This window comes from Ursus arctos, unplaced genomic scaffold (assembly GCF_023065955.2).
Source record: "Ursus arctos isolate Adak ecotype North America unplaced genomic scaffold, UrsArc2.0 scaffold_26, whole genome shotgun sequence".
Lineage (NCBI taxonomy): Eukaryota > Metazoa > Chordata > Mammalia > Carnivora > Ursidae > Ursus > Ursus arctos.
The window spans coordinates 42,143,574-42,159,223 of NW_026622941.1; the positions used below are offsets into that span (position 1 = coordinate 42,143,574).

Genomic DNA, 15,650 nt, shown 5'->3' on the forward strand with positions numbered 1-15,650 from the left:
GCCTTCAGATGCCTACTGGAGGCAGAAGGAGAGGGGCCAAAACAGGGGTCACGCCCCACTTGGCCGAGTTTCTCTATGGGAATGAGGTGTAGTGGCCAGGGAAACCAGCTAGGCCAGGCCACGTGGGGTCAGATTACTCAAGAACAGAGCTGATCTCTCAAGGAGGAACTGGACGTGGGGGAAGGAGGCTGTCTGGGAATGCCTTTCTGGAATGCTTGGGAAGGGGTCTGGGTGCCGACTCCTGGACTAGAACTTTTTTGTTCCCCCCTTCCCCCAATCTTTCACCGCTTGATCTCTCTGCTCTGGCCTCAGGAATCTTTCCCAAGTCTCCTCCCGGAAGCCTTCCCAGACTGAACCTGTTTCAGATCTGCTCAGATGGCGATCTCCCACCACTCGCCGCCGTCAGCCCGTATCCCGGGCGCTGGGGGGGTCTAAGGCCCTCCTCCCCTACTCGGGACTTTCCGGCTTGGGCCCCAAAGCCCGGCCTGGCCGCGGAGAGCGGAAGCCTGGCCCGGGGAGGGGCCCGGCCCGGCCCGGCCCGCGGAGAAGGGTGGCCGGCGGCCAGCTCCGCCCCTACCTGTGTAAACCGATCCGCCCGCGCCTAGCGGATAAAAGCGGCTGGGTCGCGGAGGTCAGCGAGTTCGGCTGTCTCGCGTCCGCCTGTAGGTCCAGCCCGGTCCAGCCAGCATGTCCATCCACTTAAGCTCCCATGTGCTCAGCTCGCGCTCCTCCGCCTTCCCGGGGCGCAGCGCGCAGGTGCGTTCGAGCTCCGTGCGCCCCGGGGGCTTCAGCAGCAGCAGCCTGTACAGCCTGGGCGCCTCGCGGCCGCGCGTGGCCGTGCGCTCCTCTTACGGGGGCCCAGTGGGCGCCGGCATCCGAGAGGTCACCATCAATCAGAGCCTGCTGGCCCCGCTGCGGGTGGACATCGACCCCTCCATCCAGCAGGTGCGCCAGGAGGAGCGCGAGCAGATCAAGACTCTCAACAACAAGTTCGCCTCGTTCATCGACAAGGTGAGCCGCCGCAGCCTGCCCCACGCCACGCTCCAGGCCACAGAGGCTACCTGCACTGACTGCACGCGGGCCAGGCGCTGGGAGGCCTGGTGCGTTCTACTTCGCCGGTATTGGGAGCCTTCCTCCTCAGGAGCCCTGTGACTGTTCTCCTTCGGGCTCCAGGCGTCCTCTTCCAGCGCTGTCCAGATCGCCCTGCTTTTTCCTCCCAGGATGTGTGCTTGAGTCTGTCCGGCTGACCCCTCTGGCTGTGTCTGAGAGTTGAGGTTCTCGGGCGCATTCCGGTTGGGAGCTCCAGGGGTCAGGGCCAGGAGTTTCTCAGAGAGAGGGATGTGTGGGGTGAGAGCCGGGGTAGGGGTGACACACTGTTCTCAGATGAGGATCTCCTCCCTCCCTCCTCCCGCCGCTTATGCTGAGGCAGGTGCTGAAAATAAAGGGCTGGAGGGAGGGAGGGAGGCTCCGTGCCACACCTGCCCACTGACCTAGTCCTCCAGCCTCCCTTTGGTGGTGGGAGGTGAGGTTACACCTGCCCTTGGAGATAGCCCATTTGCGCCCAGGGAAGGAGGACTGAGGGGCCCTGGCAGGGGCCATTTGGGAGGGTTTTTTTCCTGGCTGTTTGGGTCCCACAGGGGTCAGGGAGGGAGTGGAGGAGTGAAAGTAGGGGTTGGGAAGGAGAGGGGCTGACTTGACTGGTGAGTCTAGGAGGGGAGCAAAGTAGGGATGGACCAGGAGCTAGGGGCTAGCCCAGGTGGGCCCCTCTGGCCAGGAAGGGGTGTTAGACTGTTAGACCAGACCTTCCCTCTCCTGCCTTGGTGTAGTTCTCTGCTTCCCCAGCCCCCCATGCCCTCTTCTTAATCATTCAGACCTTACAAATCCTTAAGATTCTGCCAAGCCTCCCCAGGCCCAGGGGCTGCCCCTGCTGCTTTGCTCCCTCACTGTCTGCCGCCCCCAGGCCCTGCTGCTCTGAGTTGCTAGTTTTGAGGAGGGTTACTTCCCACTCCCAGTCATACTGGATGGATCCAAGGAGACTTTTGGGCCCCAGACTGAGCATAAAATATAGTTGTTTATTTTAGCACCCTGCCCTGAGACCTTGGAAGAAAGGGTGGCAGAGAGAGGATACAGAGAGAGGCCCAGGACAGACAGCAGGGGGCAGCCCCGTGGAGAGGGAGGTAGAGAAGATCACCTGTAATGTGATGGGGAACATAGGAGGCAGGAGACATGTTGATGACCAGGCAGACCTGACCCCTGGGTCACAGTCTAAGGCACTTAAGACAGAGAGTCCTGGAAGAGAGGCTGGAATTCCAGGCTGGGCTTCCTGCAGGAGGGGACCAAGGGCTAGGCTCCCAGGTTGGGGGAACAGCCAGTGGGAGCATGGGCTGTGTCGGGGGGTTGAAGACGATTCCAACCCCAGTGTGGGTGGCAAAGGCTGCCCCTCAAGAGTTTCCTCCTCTGTTTCCCTCTTAGGTGCGGTTCCTGGAGCAGCAGAACAAGCTGCTGGAGACCAAGTGGGCTTTGCTGCAGGAGCAGAAGTCGGCCAAGAGCAGCCGCCTCCCCAGCATCTTCGAGGCCCACATTGCCGGCCTGCGGAGGCAGCTTGAAGGGCTGCAGGTGGATGGAGGCCGCCTGGAGGTGGAGCTGCGGAACATGCAGGACGTGGTAGAAGACTTCAAGAACAAGTACTGACCCTCGTGAGACCTGGGGGGGAGGGGGTCTGTGCCCTGGGTGCATGTGCCCCTCGTCAGTTGATCCTTGGCAGGTCCCCTCTGGGGCTAAGGGTCAGAGGGTGCAGCTGCTCGGAACAGTAACCCCTGAACGGGAGGCCTTGACCTACACATTCCCTGTCTCTTCTCTCCCTTCTTTGTCCCTGGGAGCTGTTTCCAAGTCTTGACACCTGACTTACTCCCAAGGAAATATGCCCACTGAGCCCTCACCTGCACTGTTCCCTTTGGGCACCTGACCAAGGCCCCAGGAGAGGGTAGGGCAGAAGGTGTCCTGTGACAGATGCACTTCAGAACTTGCACGACCCTCACAGATTATTCAAGAACAGCCCCTCTGTTCACGTGAGGAGTTAGAGACCAGAGAGATTCGGAGTCCTGAGGGAGATCACATGGCAGGTCGCTGGGACAGCTGGGACTTGAATGTTGGGCCTCTGACTCCCAGGAGGAGACACAGAGCTGACCTGGGACAGAAAGAAGCCAGGAGAGAGAGGGATCGTGTGTGGTGGGCCATGTAGGGTTGCTGAGGCGGAGGGGCGGCTCTGGCCAGGGCAGGAACCAGAGAGGAGGCTGTGTGGCGGGGCAGGGAGTATAGGAGCGTTTGAGGGGCCCACGGAGTTCTCTTTTCCCATTGAGAAGAAACCAAAGCCTGAGGCTTGGGCCGGGCCCCACCCCAGCAGGCTTGCCCAGTAGTCCTGGGAGTAGTAAGAGAGTTCTGTGCTGTGCCCTGGAGGTGCGTGACTAAGCCGGGCAGGGACACTGGCTCCGACTGCTGACTGCTGGTGGAACAAACAAAACTCCCCCCCTTCCCTAGAGCAACAGTCAACAGGTAAACCCCCAGCAGGTGGGAGCGGACAGGTGCAGGACCGAGAAAGCTCTGGGCAACCAGCGAGCCTCTGTTGTCATGTGTGTGCTCACCGCCCCCCCCCCGCGCCCCCCCTGCGCCCCCCCCCCCCCTGGCCCCAGCCCCAGCCTACAGGTAGAGCTCTTTCCTGCAGAGCCCGGCTGAGCTCTGGGAAGGACAGGTACCCTGGGTGCCGCTGCCCAGTGAGCTCCTGGCTGTGCGTCCTCTGGGCCCAGCGGCATGCTGCCAAGGCAGGGATGGACAGATGGCCTTCAGGATATTTCCGTAACTATTCTATAGGGCCTGAGGGAGTGGGCCCTTGTGAGTCTGGGCTCCTGGAGGGGCTCTGCCTGCAGGAGTTTCGTGCTCCCCACCATAGTCGCCCTGCTGCCCTCCTCCCTTGGGCACTGCTGAGTTCCTGTTTCTGACGCTTCTTAAAAAAAGTTTCCAAATAAATACCGGGTCAGGCCCAAGGGCTCCCTTGCTCTGTGCCCTGCATTGCCAACGTCCTCCTATGGGCGGGACTGGCTCCTTGGGAGACAAAGGGATGGGGTGGGGGGCTGTGGGAGTAGAGATGGGGCCAGACCACCCAGCTCGGGCCTGGTTCCTCCAGGACTTGCTGCACCCTCTTCCTGATTCCATAAGGTTCCTCTGCTTCAGGCTCCTTCTTTACCCTCAGAGGGGGGGATTAGGTAGCGGTTAAGGCATGGGCTGGGCTCAGACTGCCAGGGTTGAAGTCTGGGCTTTGCCACTTAGCAGCGTAGTGACTGGACAGGTTATCTGCTTCTCTGTGCCTCCGTTCCTTTCCTGTGAAGCACGGTACCATTGTTAGAGGACCATTGTGAGGATTAGATGAGCTAATTCGCGGAAAGCATGTAACGGTGCAGGCCCCATTTGAAGTGGTCCTTACGCTTGGCTATGATTATTTGCTTTCTCCCTCCCAGTAGATGTAGCTTTTGTCCTTTAATTCATGTACGTTCCCTGCTCTCCCACCTTCATTCCATGCCAAGACTCCCAGCCTGAGGAAGAGCCACCAGGGAAGGTCAGGGACGTTTGGTTTCATTGTTGATACCCACTTTTCCAGGTGTGTCAGTAAGGAGCGGTGCAACCGATGCAGGGCAGATCCCCCCTACCCCCCCTTGAAAGGGCCATGGAGGCGGAGCCGCCCCCACACCACTGCACCCTCCCTCTGCTGCAGGTATGAAGATGAAATTAACCGTCGCACGGCTGCTGAGAATGAGTTCGTGGTGCTGAAAAAGGTGAGGGGGACAGACAGGCCAGGTGCAGGGGACATCGTCTGAAAATGCATAGCCCTCTCATCTGAGCAGCCGGTAGGGACCTGAGTGGCCAAAGTCTGGGCCGGGGACTACAAGGAGGGAGTGAGGGGCTTGGAAAAGGAGAGATCTGGAAGCCTCGTAGCACAGCCTGTCCTGTGTGTGTGTGTGCACGCAGCTGGTGAGTCACTGGACTTGCTTTTGGCCTGGAGGCGTTAGCATTCAGACCAAAGGATGGAGGCTGGAAAGGGAGATTTCAAGCCCAAATACGGGAGCGCTCTATTGCAGTCCGAACATTTCAGGACAGACAACGGTTGGCACCCGGCAGGGCTGAAGTATGTGCTGAACGAATGGGATGGGCCGCCTGAGGCAGAGCCCTGTCCCTGTCCCTGGAGATGTGCAAGCCACGGCTGGAAGGCCTTATGAGTATCCTAGCAGGGCTTGATTTAAGTTTCTGATTAAGTACACTCACTGAGCAGCTCGGGGTTCTAGGCCCGTCCACATGACGGCAACCTGCCCCGGAGTGCTGGGCCCTTAGAGATTTAGGAGCTTCGGGGGTGCATAAAGTCGGACCCTGTCCACACGAGCTCGAGTACAGGCACAGCTGGCTAGAAGGGCCCTGGTGCCCCCCGGGCCTGCGCTGGTCTCTGTGGGCCACCTGTATCGCCGTCGCTAAGCTGCAAGTTAAACATGAGGCTGGAGATCTTCCGTCTCTGGGAGTCTTATCCTGCAGTCTGAATGATTTTCGGAGTTGAAGTAATTTGTTCAAGGTCACATAGCTCATAGGTGGTCGAGCCAGGGCTGTGTCCAAACCACCAAAGTCTTTAGGAACTGGTAAAGCGCTAGGTTTGGGGTACAGGCTGCTTTGGCCACCGGTGCTGGGCAGGCACCTGTGTTCATGGGGATGCATGGGAACGATGTCCATCATGCAGCCTCCGAGGGTCCAGTAGAGGAAACTTCCTACCGTGGCCAGGTCAGGCAGCCTGGAGAAATGGCATGTCTCTTGGTAGGGCCCTGGTGTTTGACCCTGTGGGTCGGACAGTGCTAGCTGTTGCCCACCCCTGCTAAATATTCTGCGTACCGAGGCCACGATGTCTCTACCCCTTCTCGCCACCCCCCCAGGATGTGGACGCCGCCTACATGAACAAGGTGGAGTTAGAGGCAAAAGTGGATGCCCTGAATGATGAGATCAACTTCTTCAAGACCTTCTATGAGACGGTGAGGATCTTAGGTGTGGGAGACATGTTGTATCTTCCATGGCCTAACAAAGGGGCCATCTGGTATACCCCCTGCATCCGGGCCAGCCTGGGTGTGTGTTGAGTGTGCGTGCAGGCACGTATCCTGTTCTTTATCCTTTCTGGACTCAGGAATTCCTGGTGGGCAAGGAGTTTAGGAGGAGCTGAGGGTAGCAGAGCAGGGTAGGGTCAACCAGGATTGGCCTTCCAGAGACAAAGGATGACCATTTGTTAGGAAGGGTGTTGGGAGGGGTTGAAAGGAACTTGGAGGATGTCTAGGGATCCTGGGCTGTGACAGAGTTTAGAGAGGGGCTGGGTGGGGTGGCCAGGGGGGCCCGAGTCAGGAGAGACTGGAGTGTCTGGGAGTTTATACCCAGAGGGACCAGATGTATGGCTGCCCACCAGTAGGCCACTCCGTCTGCCCCTGCTGTCTCATTCTCTCCCTCTTGCCTTACCTGGGGCTATCAGCTCTTTTTTTCTCTTAGGGATTTAAAACCCTCTCCACTCCAGCCAGTGTGAGTCTCTGGCCTTCAGTGGAAGATGGGACAGCCAGTCATCTGGCAAGGCTGGTCTGGGATGTTATTATATATGAGGTTAATTACAGACCAGTTCTCAGTTCCCTTTTGTCTAGCTTTCCTCTGAACCTCCAGCCTCCATCAGCCCCTCAGTGAATTTCCACGTGTGTTAATTTCAGGGGCAGGCTGCTTGAGGTTTACTTCGGACATTCTAAGCTCTGTGAGGGTCTTCATATGTCTGTCGCACGTTATATATATGTATGTCTATGTATATATGTGTGTGTATGTATATTTAATTATTTTCCCATCATTATGAAAGAAATGCATACTCATTGCCGAAAATCCAGAAAATTGAGTAGAGCATAAAATTGAAAACAGCTCACTTGTATGTGCTCTTACCACCCTGGTATCTACCTTCCAGACTCTTCCTATGCACATACACACATAGAGATAATATATATCAAAGTAGGATCATGGTTTTTTTCAAGTAATAGTGTACCACGGATATAAATACAGCCATATCATCAGTGTTAAAGGCTGCCGAGAGTTCCATCCTGGGGTGGGATATTTTATTTAACCCACCCCACAGTGATCCGCTTTACAGCTGAGCTCCTGCCCCAGCAGAGCTCACAGAAGGATCCGTCAAAGCCCCCCACACTCTGTCACTTCTTTATCTGCTGTAATCCCACCAGACTCTTTTCTTGACAAGTTGCTAATGGGCTCTCTGGGCTGCGGGAGGGCGGGCAGAACATTTAGCAGGTGCTGGGTCTGTTCTCCCCCCCCCCCCCCCGCTACCTGGTGACTCATCCCCACTCTGACCTCTTCTCCCTTTTTCTCCCCCTTTTTCTTCCCCTCGTGTGAAGAGGGTCCCAGGATGGGTGTGGGAATGGGGCTGGGTCACGCCCCAAGTCCTGACATTCTGTCCTGTCCCTGCAGGAGTTGGCAGAGCTGCAGGCCCAGATCTCGGACACGTCCGTGGTCCTGTCCATGGACAACAGCCGCTCCCTGGACCTGGACGGCATCATCGCCGAGGTCAAGGCCCAGTACGAGGAGATGGCCAACCGCAGCCGGGCCGAGGCTGAGACCATGTACCAGATCAAGGTGTGAGGTTGCAGAGGGCCGTCTTTTTTTCCTGGCAGGGTCCTTGGTGGTAGCTTCCCTTACTCCTCCCCTGTCTCACGCCCTTAGGGTGTGGGTCCCACTGTGCTGGCAGGCCCCAGTGGTTAAGTCTGTGGTGCTCTCCAGGGCCCTGGGAAGAAGAGGAGGTAAAGGCCAGGTCCCTCCCCAGGGAGAGATCCCAGCCAGATGGGCAGACCGGGCGGAAGCATGTGAAGCACAGAGAGGTTAAGTAACATGCCTAAGTCTACACAGCTAGTAGATGGAAGAGCTGGGACTAGATCCTAGGTCCTAGGCCTCCAGACCAGGGAGGTTTAATCATTGCACCTGCTGTGTGGAGGCAGGGCAGCTGACTGTGCAGGAGTTGAGGGAATGTGCTGGGGGTAAACTAGTGTTCTGAGGGGGTGGGGGCTGAATCAGTGTTTAAAAGCAGCAGAGGGAGGTCTCTGCAGAGATAGGGAGTCATCCAAGGTACACGGGGTGAGAACACAGATATGCCAACAAGGAGACCTGGGTTCCGACTTGCCGTGTGATCCTCAGGCAGTGCCTTCCATTCAGAGCTCATTCTTCCCGTCTGTGAAATGGGTGATGCTGATGTTTTTAACAAATGTGTTTTTACTAGGGGGTTGTTTAACAGGTGACGATCTCAGACTTCTAGTGATTCTGCAGCACTTGGGACCTGATGGGGAGGGGCCGCAGGGAGCCATCCTTGCCATCCCAGCCGTCCTTGTCCTGACTGGGAGGAAAGCAAACTCCAGCTCTGCCCCAGTGCCCAGTAGTCTGGCTTGCTGGCAATGGGTGAAGAGTGCTGGGAGTCAAACTGTCACTTCCTGGGAAGATAAGCTAGGAAGGCTCATCACTCAGAACCTTGGGCCTTCCTTGGAGGGGACGAGGGATGAGTCACCTGTAATCATTGACCACCCCCTACCATGCTTCTCTGTGTGGTCCCTCCAGTTTGAGACCCTCCAGGCGCAGGCTGGGAAGCACGGGGACGACCTCCGTAATACCCGGAACGAGATCGCAGAGATGAACCGTGCCATCCAGAGGCTGCAGGCTGAGATCGACAACATTAAGAACCAGGTGGGATCAAGCCCCCCCCCGCCCCCGCTCCTCCCTGTTTCTTGGGGCCCGTGAAGGGCAGCCATCTGAGAATGAGGAGCCCGAGGCTCTCCCAGGCCAAGGCTGGTGCAGCTCAAGTCTCGGGGGCCCACTTGTGAGATCTCCAGGACAGAGTGTTCTTGTCCAGGTCCTGGCTCAGGCCAAAGGGAGGAGAGGAGTCCTACCGGGCATACAACCTGGGGAGGGAGCCTTAGCCCAGCCAGCCTGAGAAAAACCACCAATCGTTACCAAACTCGTCCTGAGCACCGTCCTTGCCCCTCGCTCTGGGTGCAGGATGCTGTACCTGGGAGCTCCCAGCCCGTGGGGAGCAGGGGGACAGAGGGCAGCAGAAACCCTTACGGTGGCTCACAAGGCCCCATCCGTCACCTCCCACCACTGTGTCTCTCTGTGCTCCGTCCACACTAGCCTGCTTCCTGTATCTTGGATCTGCTAGGCATGTTAGTCCTTCGAAGCCCTTGCCCCTGGTGTTCCCCCAACCCAGAATGTGCTTCTCCCAGCTCAGCACATGGCTGCTCCTTTGGCGTCCCTGGGATTTTGGACATGAGTCCGCTTTTCAGAGATGGTTTCTCCAACCACTCTTGTCAGCAGGGTGTCTGAAGTGTCCCGAAGCATCTATCTCTATCTGCAGTTTTCTGGCTTACTAAGTGGTTGGCTGTCCCCTCCCCTCTACTGAAATCTAAATATGCCTCTGGAGCCGGACCCCATCTGTCTGACTTACCGCTCCTTCTCAGCACCTGGTGCATGGTGGGGCACGGGCCGCCGATGACAGGCTGTTGGGAGGATGGGCTGTGCCGCTGGCAGGGGGACAGGCCCTGGCCAAGGTGTGGGGAGAGACAGGGCAGCTAAGCCCGAGCAGGTGTCTGCAGTGAGGCGGGAGGGCAGGTCACGGGTGCTGCAGCTTCAGAGAGCTAAGCTCCAGATGAGCTGGGGGATGCAATGTGGGTGTGACTTACCCAGAAATGTCCTCCCCTTGGAGCCCCGCAGGCCACTTTACATGGGAGTGGAGGCTGCGTCCTGGCGCGGAGGCGGGGCTATGAATCCCCCCCCCCCCGCCCCGCCCCGTGCAGGTGCAGGTGCAGCGGGGTGGCTCCCAGGCCGGGAGGGGAGGCGCAGAATAATGAATCCTGGTTTCCCAGACCCTGCAGTTTCTGCCGCATCTGCTGCTCCTCTTGCACAACAGGGCGGAGCCAGGTCCCAGAGCTGGGCTGTCCACCACCATGGAGGGGCCCCGAGGCAGTGGGATGAGGCAGTGCCAAGGGGGCACCAGTGTGATAGGGAAGGGGACCGGCAGGTGGACGAGGGGCAGAGGGCCCTGGGAGGGTCTCCTGGGAGGATTAGGAGGGCTGGCAGAGAGGCGGAGCACACCGGGAACAGGTGAGGGTCTGAGGACTGAGGACGGAGAGGGCTGGTGAGAACGATGGGGGAGCACTGGGTAGGGGTGGGCGTGGTAGCTCTCAGAGCCCAACAACAGGAGGCCCAGGACTCGATAGGTTCCCGGTGCGGGGGTGAGCCACGGGTGGAAGGGCTGCTCACGCTGGGCAGGGAGGGGCCACCGCAGCTCAAGTCCATCGGGACCCCGACCAACCTGGCCCAAACCAGAGGGCCGCTGAGCATACGTTTTGAGTCTGGGGGTTCCAAGCAGTGCCTCTCTGCTCCCAGTCCCCTGTTCTGGGCCTGTTTCGAAGATGGTTTTTGTTCTCGTCAGCCGCCCCAAATCTGGGGACTCAACTAAGATCCCATGGCTTTGGATCTCTTCCAGCTGGGGGCCGGGAGGCTGGGCATTTGACAAGCATAATAGCATTGATTCATTATAGTGATTGTAGCAAGCAGTAACACGTGTTGGGGAGGATGTGGAGGGAAGGGAACCCTGTGTCCTTTTGGTGGGAATGCAAACTGGTGCAGCCACTGTGGAAAAACAGCATGGAGGGTCCTCAAAACATTAAAAATAGAACTACCATAGAATCCAACAATTCAGTTTCTGGGTATATATCTGAAGGAAATAAAATCACCACCTCAAAGAGATCTCTGCTTCTCCATGTTCACTGCAGCATTATTTACAATAGCCAAGACATGGAAACAACTTAAAGTGTCCATCAGTGGATAATGTGATAGATATATAATATTATATTATTCAGCCATAAAGTGGAATATTACTCAGCCATCAAAAAGAAGAAATCCTGGGGCACCTGGGTGGCACAGCGGTTAAGCGTCTGCCTTCGGCTCAGGGCATGATCCCGGCGTTGTGGGATCGAGCCCCACATCAGGCTCCTCTGCTGTGAGCCTGCTTCTTCCTCTCCCACTCTCCCTGCTTGTGTTCCCTCTCTCGCTGGCTGTCTCTGTCTCTGTCGAATAAATAAATAAAAAATCTTTAAAAAAAAAAAAAGAAGAAATCCTGCCATTTGTGACAACACAAACCTTGAGCGCGTTTATGCTGAGTAAAATATGTCAGACGGAGAAAGACAAATATTGTATGCTCTCATTTATAGGTAGAATCTAAAAAAACAGAACTCCTAGAAACAGAGAACAGATTGGTGGTTGACAAAAAAAAATAGTAACGATTTATCATAGCATTTATTAAGCATTTACTGTGTGCTAGCACTGTGCCGGGGGCTTGCGTATTACCTCATCTAATCCCTGCAGTATCCCTAGGAGGTAGACACTATGATTATTGCTGTTTTAGAAGAGAGGAGACTTTGGGCTGGAAGGGTTGATGTGTCCAAGATCACGTGGCTAGTAAGTGGGAAAGCCAGAATTGGAACCGAGGCATTGGGTATCAGAGCCCATGTTTTGACGCCTGGGGATTCCCTGGTGCTGGGGGAGTAGACTGGTGCCAATGAAGCCACCGTGAACAAGTTCCCCGGGCGCTCTGCAGGATGGGGAAGCAGGAAGGCAGTGACTGGTAAGGCCTGCCCCCCTGCTCACAGCCATCTCTACCGCCCACAGCGTGCCAAGTTGGAGGCTGCCATTGCCGAGGCTGAAGAACGTGGGGAGCTGGCCATTAAGGACGCCAATGCCAAGCTGGCCGAACTGGAGGCCGCCCTGCAGAGAGCCAAGCAGGACATGGCCCGGCAGCTGCGCGAGTACCAGGAGCTCCTGAACGTCAAGCTGGCCCTGGACATCGAGATCGCCACCTACCGCAAGCTGCTGGAGGGCGAGGAGAGCCGGTGAGGACTCAGAAGTCAGGAAGGGGATCCTTCTGGGGCTCAGTGGCACCTGGGGCTTGACATTCATCCATCTACAGACATTCCTGTGGCCTCTCTTCTGCAAGGCACGGGGGGTGGGAAATGTAGGCAGGCTAAATGATGCTTCTTTGCTCTTGACGAGAGGCCCTTCTAGTAGGAAGGACCGTGTGGTGTAAACTCCATGGGAAAGTTGAAGTAATAACGGCCTCTTCATATGCGTGGCCAGGGTCATCTGATTTGATCCTCACAATATATTCAGGTAAGCAGGTCAGGTATTGTTGCTTAGTTTAGAGGGGAAGCTGTGGTTCAGTTTGAGGGGACAGGGCCAGTGTGCAGTCCAGCTCTGCTGACTCCTGGTCCGGGGATCTTTCATGATTACCAGGCTGCTTCTGCCCGGAGCGGTAAGTCACATGATATTGACCGAATGTGGGGAGGTCCCGCAGATATTTGCATACCTGTGGCCAAAGAGCAGGCTGGGCTGGGTTAGTGTTTTAGGAATTCTTCATGAAAGACACGGAGCCTATGTCCATGAAGTTGGGCCTTCATTCTCACCTTGATGGGTTGGTTGATTCAGTCAATTTGCCAGCTTTAGAGTTGTGCACTGGGCAAAGGTTAGGGTTCGGAGAGGGCAAGAGGGAACAGCGTGGGCCAAGGCTTGGTGATAGGACTCATCAGGGCTTGGCTTGTTGGAACCCAGCACGGAGCTAGACAATATATAAGGTGTGCTTCTGCCTTTGGGAAGCTTGCACGTGGACTGAAGACGCCAAACATTTGTCAAGGAAGCACCTAGTGACCACTCACGTGCATTTGTAAAATTCTGAATCTCCACAGAGCTTTTTCTTTGGGGCGCATTTTTCCTGAGGGGCTGGGGACACAGGCTGGAGGGCGTGGACAGGAAGGAACTGGGGAACGAGGGAGTGCTAGGGCAGAGCGCCTGGATGCGAGGAGGAGGGAGAGAAGAAACATGGCCACAGGATATGAGTTGGGGAAGGAGAGGAAGGAGGAGAGGTCTCTGCCACTGCAGTTGACCCATCCCTGCCTGGGTTGGCATCTGGTCTTTGTGGGAAGAGGAACTGAACACCAAAAGCTCTGGGAAGAGAGAGCAGCTGATCTGGGTCACAGGGCAGCCCCAGAGCCCAACTGTCCCAGCCACTACGCTTCTCTCTGCACCCTCTACCACCGTGGGTGCGGGGCCCACGCTCTCTCAGGAACGCATACCCTGGGCTGCTTTTCCTCATGGAACCAGAGCTGGGGATGCTTAGAGCGGGGTCGGATCCACTTCCTCCCATGGGCTGCTGAGCAGGCCGAAGGTCAGGGATGGACGGGTGGCAGCCCAAGGTGGCATAGAGAGTGGAAGCATTCCATCTGAAAGTCTAACCTCAGTGTAGATTGTTTTCATGGAGGCTTAGATCCCGGTTCTCTGGGAGGCGACTGTCCTCTCTCTACCTCTTAGGGGACATGGAGATGGGCTCCTTGTTTTTAATCCTGTCACCCCTCCACCCTTCCCAGGGGCAGGTCTAGGAATTGTGGTCTTAGAAACTCATGCAATTTGGGGTGCCTTCTTTTAGGAATACAGAGTTATGAATATACAATTAGGCATAAAAATAAATATTTACTTAGGATGAGAAAGGAAAAATCACACTCATCACCAGAGCTTTAGACATTCAGGTCTCTTCCTCCTGAGTTCTTAGGAATGGCACCAGAAACGGTTGCATGAATTGCTACCTGATTGCAACTGGGCTTCCCTCCCCAACCACAACTGCCTGCGACTCCCAGCGCTCACAGGGGCCTGTTGAACAAGGGGCCTGGCAGCCTCCTAGCATATCTATCTCTTGCCCTTGTCCTTTGCTCTGCCCTCTTCCTGAACTTGGGGCTGATGAGGCCAGCTGGGTTCCCCTCACTCCTTCTACCAAAGTGAGGTCTCCCCTCCCCACTGCAGAGTAAACTCAACCCCAAGGGCAAGGGCTTGGTGACAATGGAGCTGTGAGTCACAGAACAAACACACCCAGCTGTCTCCCATGGCTTTTCAATTTCCAGTAGGGCTGCTTAAAGCCACCCCAGGTACCTTCTGCTCCCTCCTAAGTCCCAGCCGTAGCTGCATTCATGAAAGCAATAATTCACTAATTATTTCAGTACATACTGGATGATTACTACGTGCCAGACCCCATGCTGGGGGCTGGAGATCCAAGAATCGATAAGCTACGGCCCACTTTGAGGGTTTTATGATGTGGTTAGGGGAGGCAGCTGTCTCCATAAATAATCACGGCTACCATTCATCATATCCTGTGTGCCCAGGGCTCTAGGTAAATTATATTATTCAGCCCTCACAACTTTGTGAGGCTGGGACTAAGGTCCAATTGATAGGTGAGGAAATGGAGGCTTTGAGATGTTGCCCAAGGTCACGTGGCCAGCAGGCAGGAGGGCCTACGTGAACTCCCTTTGCCCCCCTTATTTTGCAACAAGGCTGAAGGAAGACTGAGGTGTGGGGACAGAGGAGGGAATACCAGTCCTGCTTGGCTTCTGGGTGGAGGGGGTCCGGGATTGCTTTCTCCAGCTCCAAGGAAAGAGCTGCTCTCACAGGTCTCTCCTCTGCCCCCAGGTTGGCCGGAGATGGAGTGGGCACTGTGAACATCTGTAAGTCCTTGGCTGTGGCCCATCTTCTGTGCTGTCCGGACTAGGCTGGGTCTGCAGGATGGCACGTTGACTCGAGGGCCTGGCCTTGTCTGGACCAGGAGCTTTTTTCCCTCACCAGCTTTTAGCAGGTGCCCTGGAGCTCCCAGCCAGTCAGGCTCAATGGCCCAGGGAAGCTGTGCAAGAGGGCAGAGGGGGGCAGGGGCCACCTGCGTTGCAGCCCCTAGCGCTGTCCCAGGCTCCTTCTGGGCTGTCCTGAGGAGGGTGGTGGGGAGGGGAGGCAGCGGGGAGGGAGAGGGGCCGGCATGGCAGGAGAGTGGGGTGGTGACTGATGGGGCCTCAGGTGGTGGGCCTTGTGCTGATGCAGCCCTCCTCTCTTTTCTCCTAGCTGTGGTGAACTCCACTGGCGGAGGGGGCAGCGGGGTGGCCTTCGGAGGAACCATGGGCAGCAATGCCCTGAGCTTCTCAAGCGGCGGTCCTGGGGCCTTCAAGTCCTATTCCATCAGGACCTCAACTACCACCCATAGGAGCATTCGAAAATGAGCCCCGGTGTGCGGAGACCTGCACCCCTGCCGCCCACGGTCACAGGAGGACTCCCGTCCCTGCTACCGAGACTGCCCAGCAGTCTGAAAAATGATGTCAGAATAGCTTCCAATAAAGCAGCCTTTCTGAAGCCCGGGTGAGGCCCATCCTGGTACCTGGTATCCTGGCTTCATCAGCTGGGTGGAGAGGGCTGGGGAGGAAGGGGCCTTAGAGAGGATAGGGCGTGCTCAGAATACTGAGGAGACTGGGAAAGCACGTTGGTACTGTGGTGCTGCTGGTGATTTAAGGGGCCTGGCTCGTAGCCTGTGTGAGGCCTTGGCCTCCTCCCAGGGCTGGGGCTGAGTCCAACTCCTCTCCTGAAAGCCAGAAATACACCAGGGAAGTCTGGCTCTGCTGGGGACCGGAACGGGGCACTGAAGACCTCTCCTGTTGAGGAAGTGGAAGGGCTGTTTGTACACTCCCCCACCC

General features: G+C 56.7%; 1 protein-coding gene across 1 annotated transcript; it reads left to right on the plus strand.

The window, feature by feature from the left end:
• Positions 1-607: 607 nt before the first annotated feature.
• Positions 608-15,334, plus strand: KRT7 (keratin 7). Its single transcript, XM_026501815.4, has 9 exons — positions 608-1,011; positions 2,473-2,684; positions 4,766-4,826; positions 5,964-6,059; positions 7,528-7,692; positions 8,662-8,787; positions 11,770-11,990; positions 14,608-14,642; positions 15,028-15,334. The coding sequence occupies exons 1-9, from the start codon at positions 688-690 to the stop codon at positions 15,180-15,182; spliced, it is 1,395 nt and encodes a 464-aa protein (XP_026357600.1). The 5' UTR covers positions 608-687; the 3' UTR covers positions 15,183-15,334.
• The last annotated feature ends 316 nt before the right edge of the window (positions 15,335-15,650 follow it).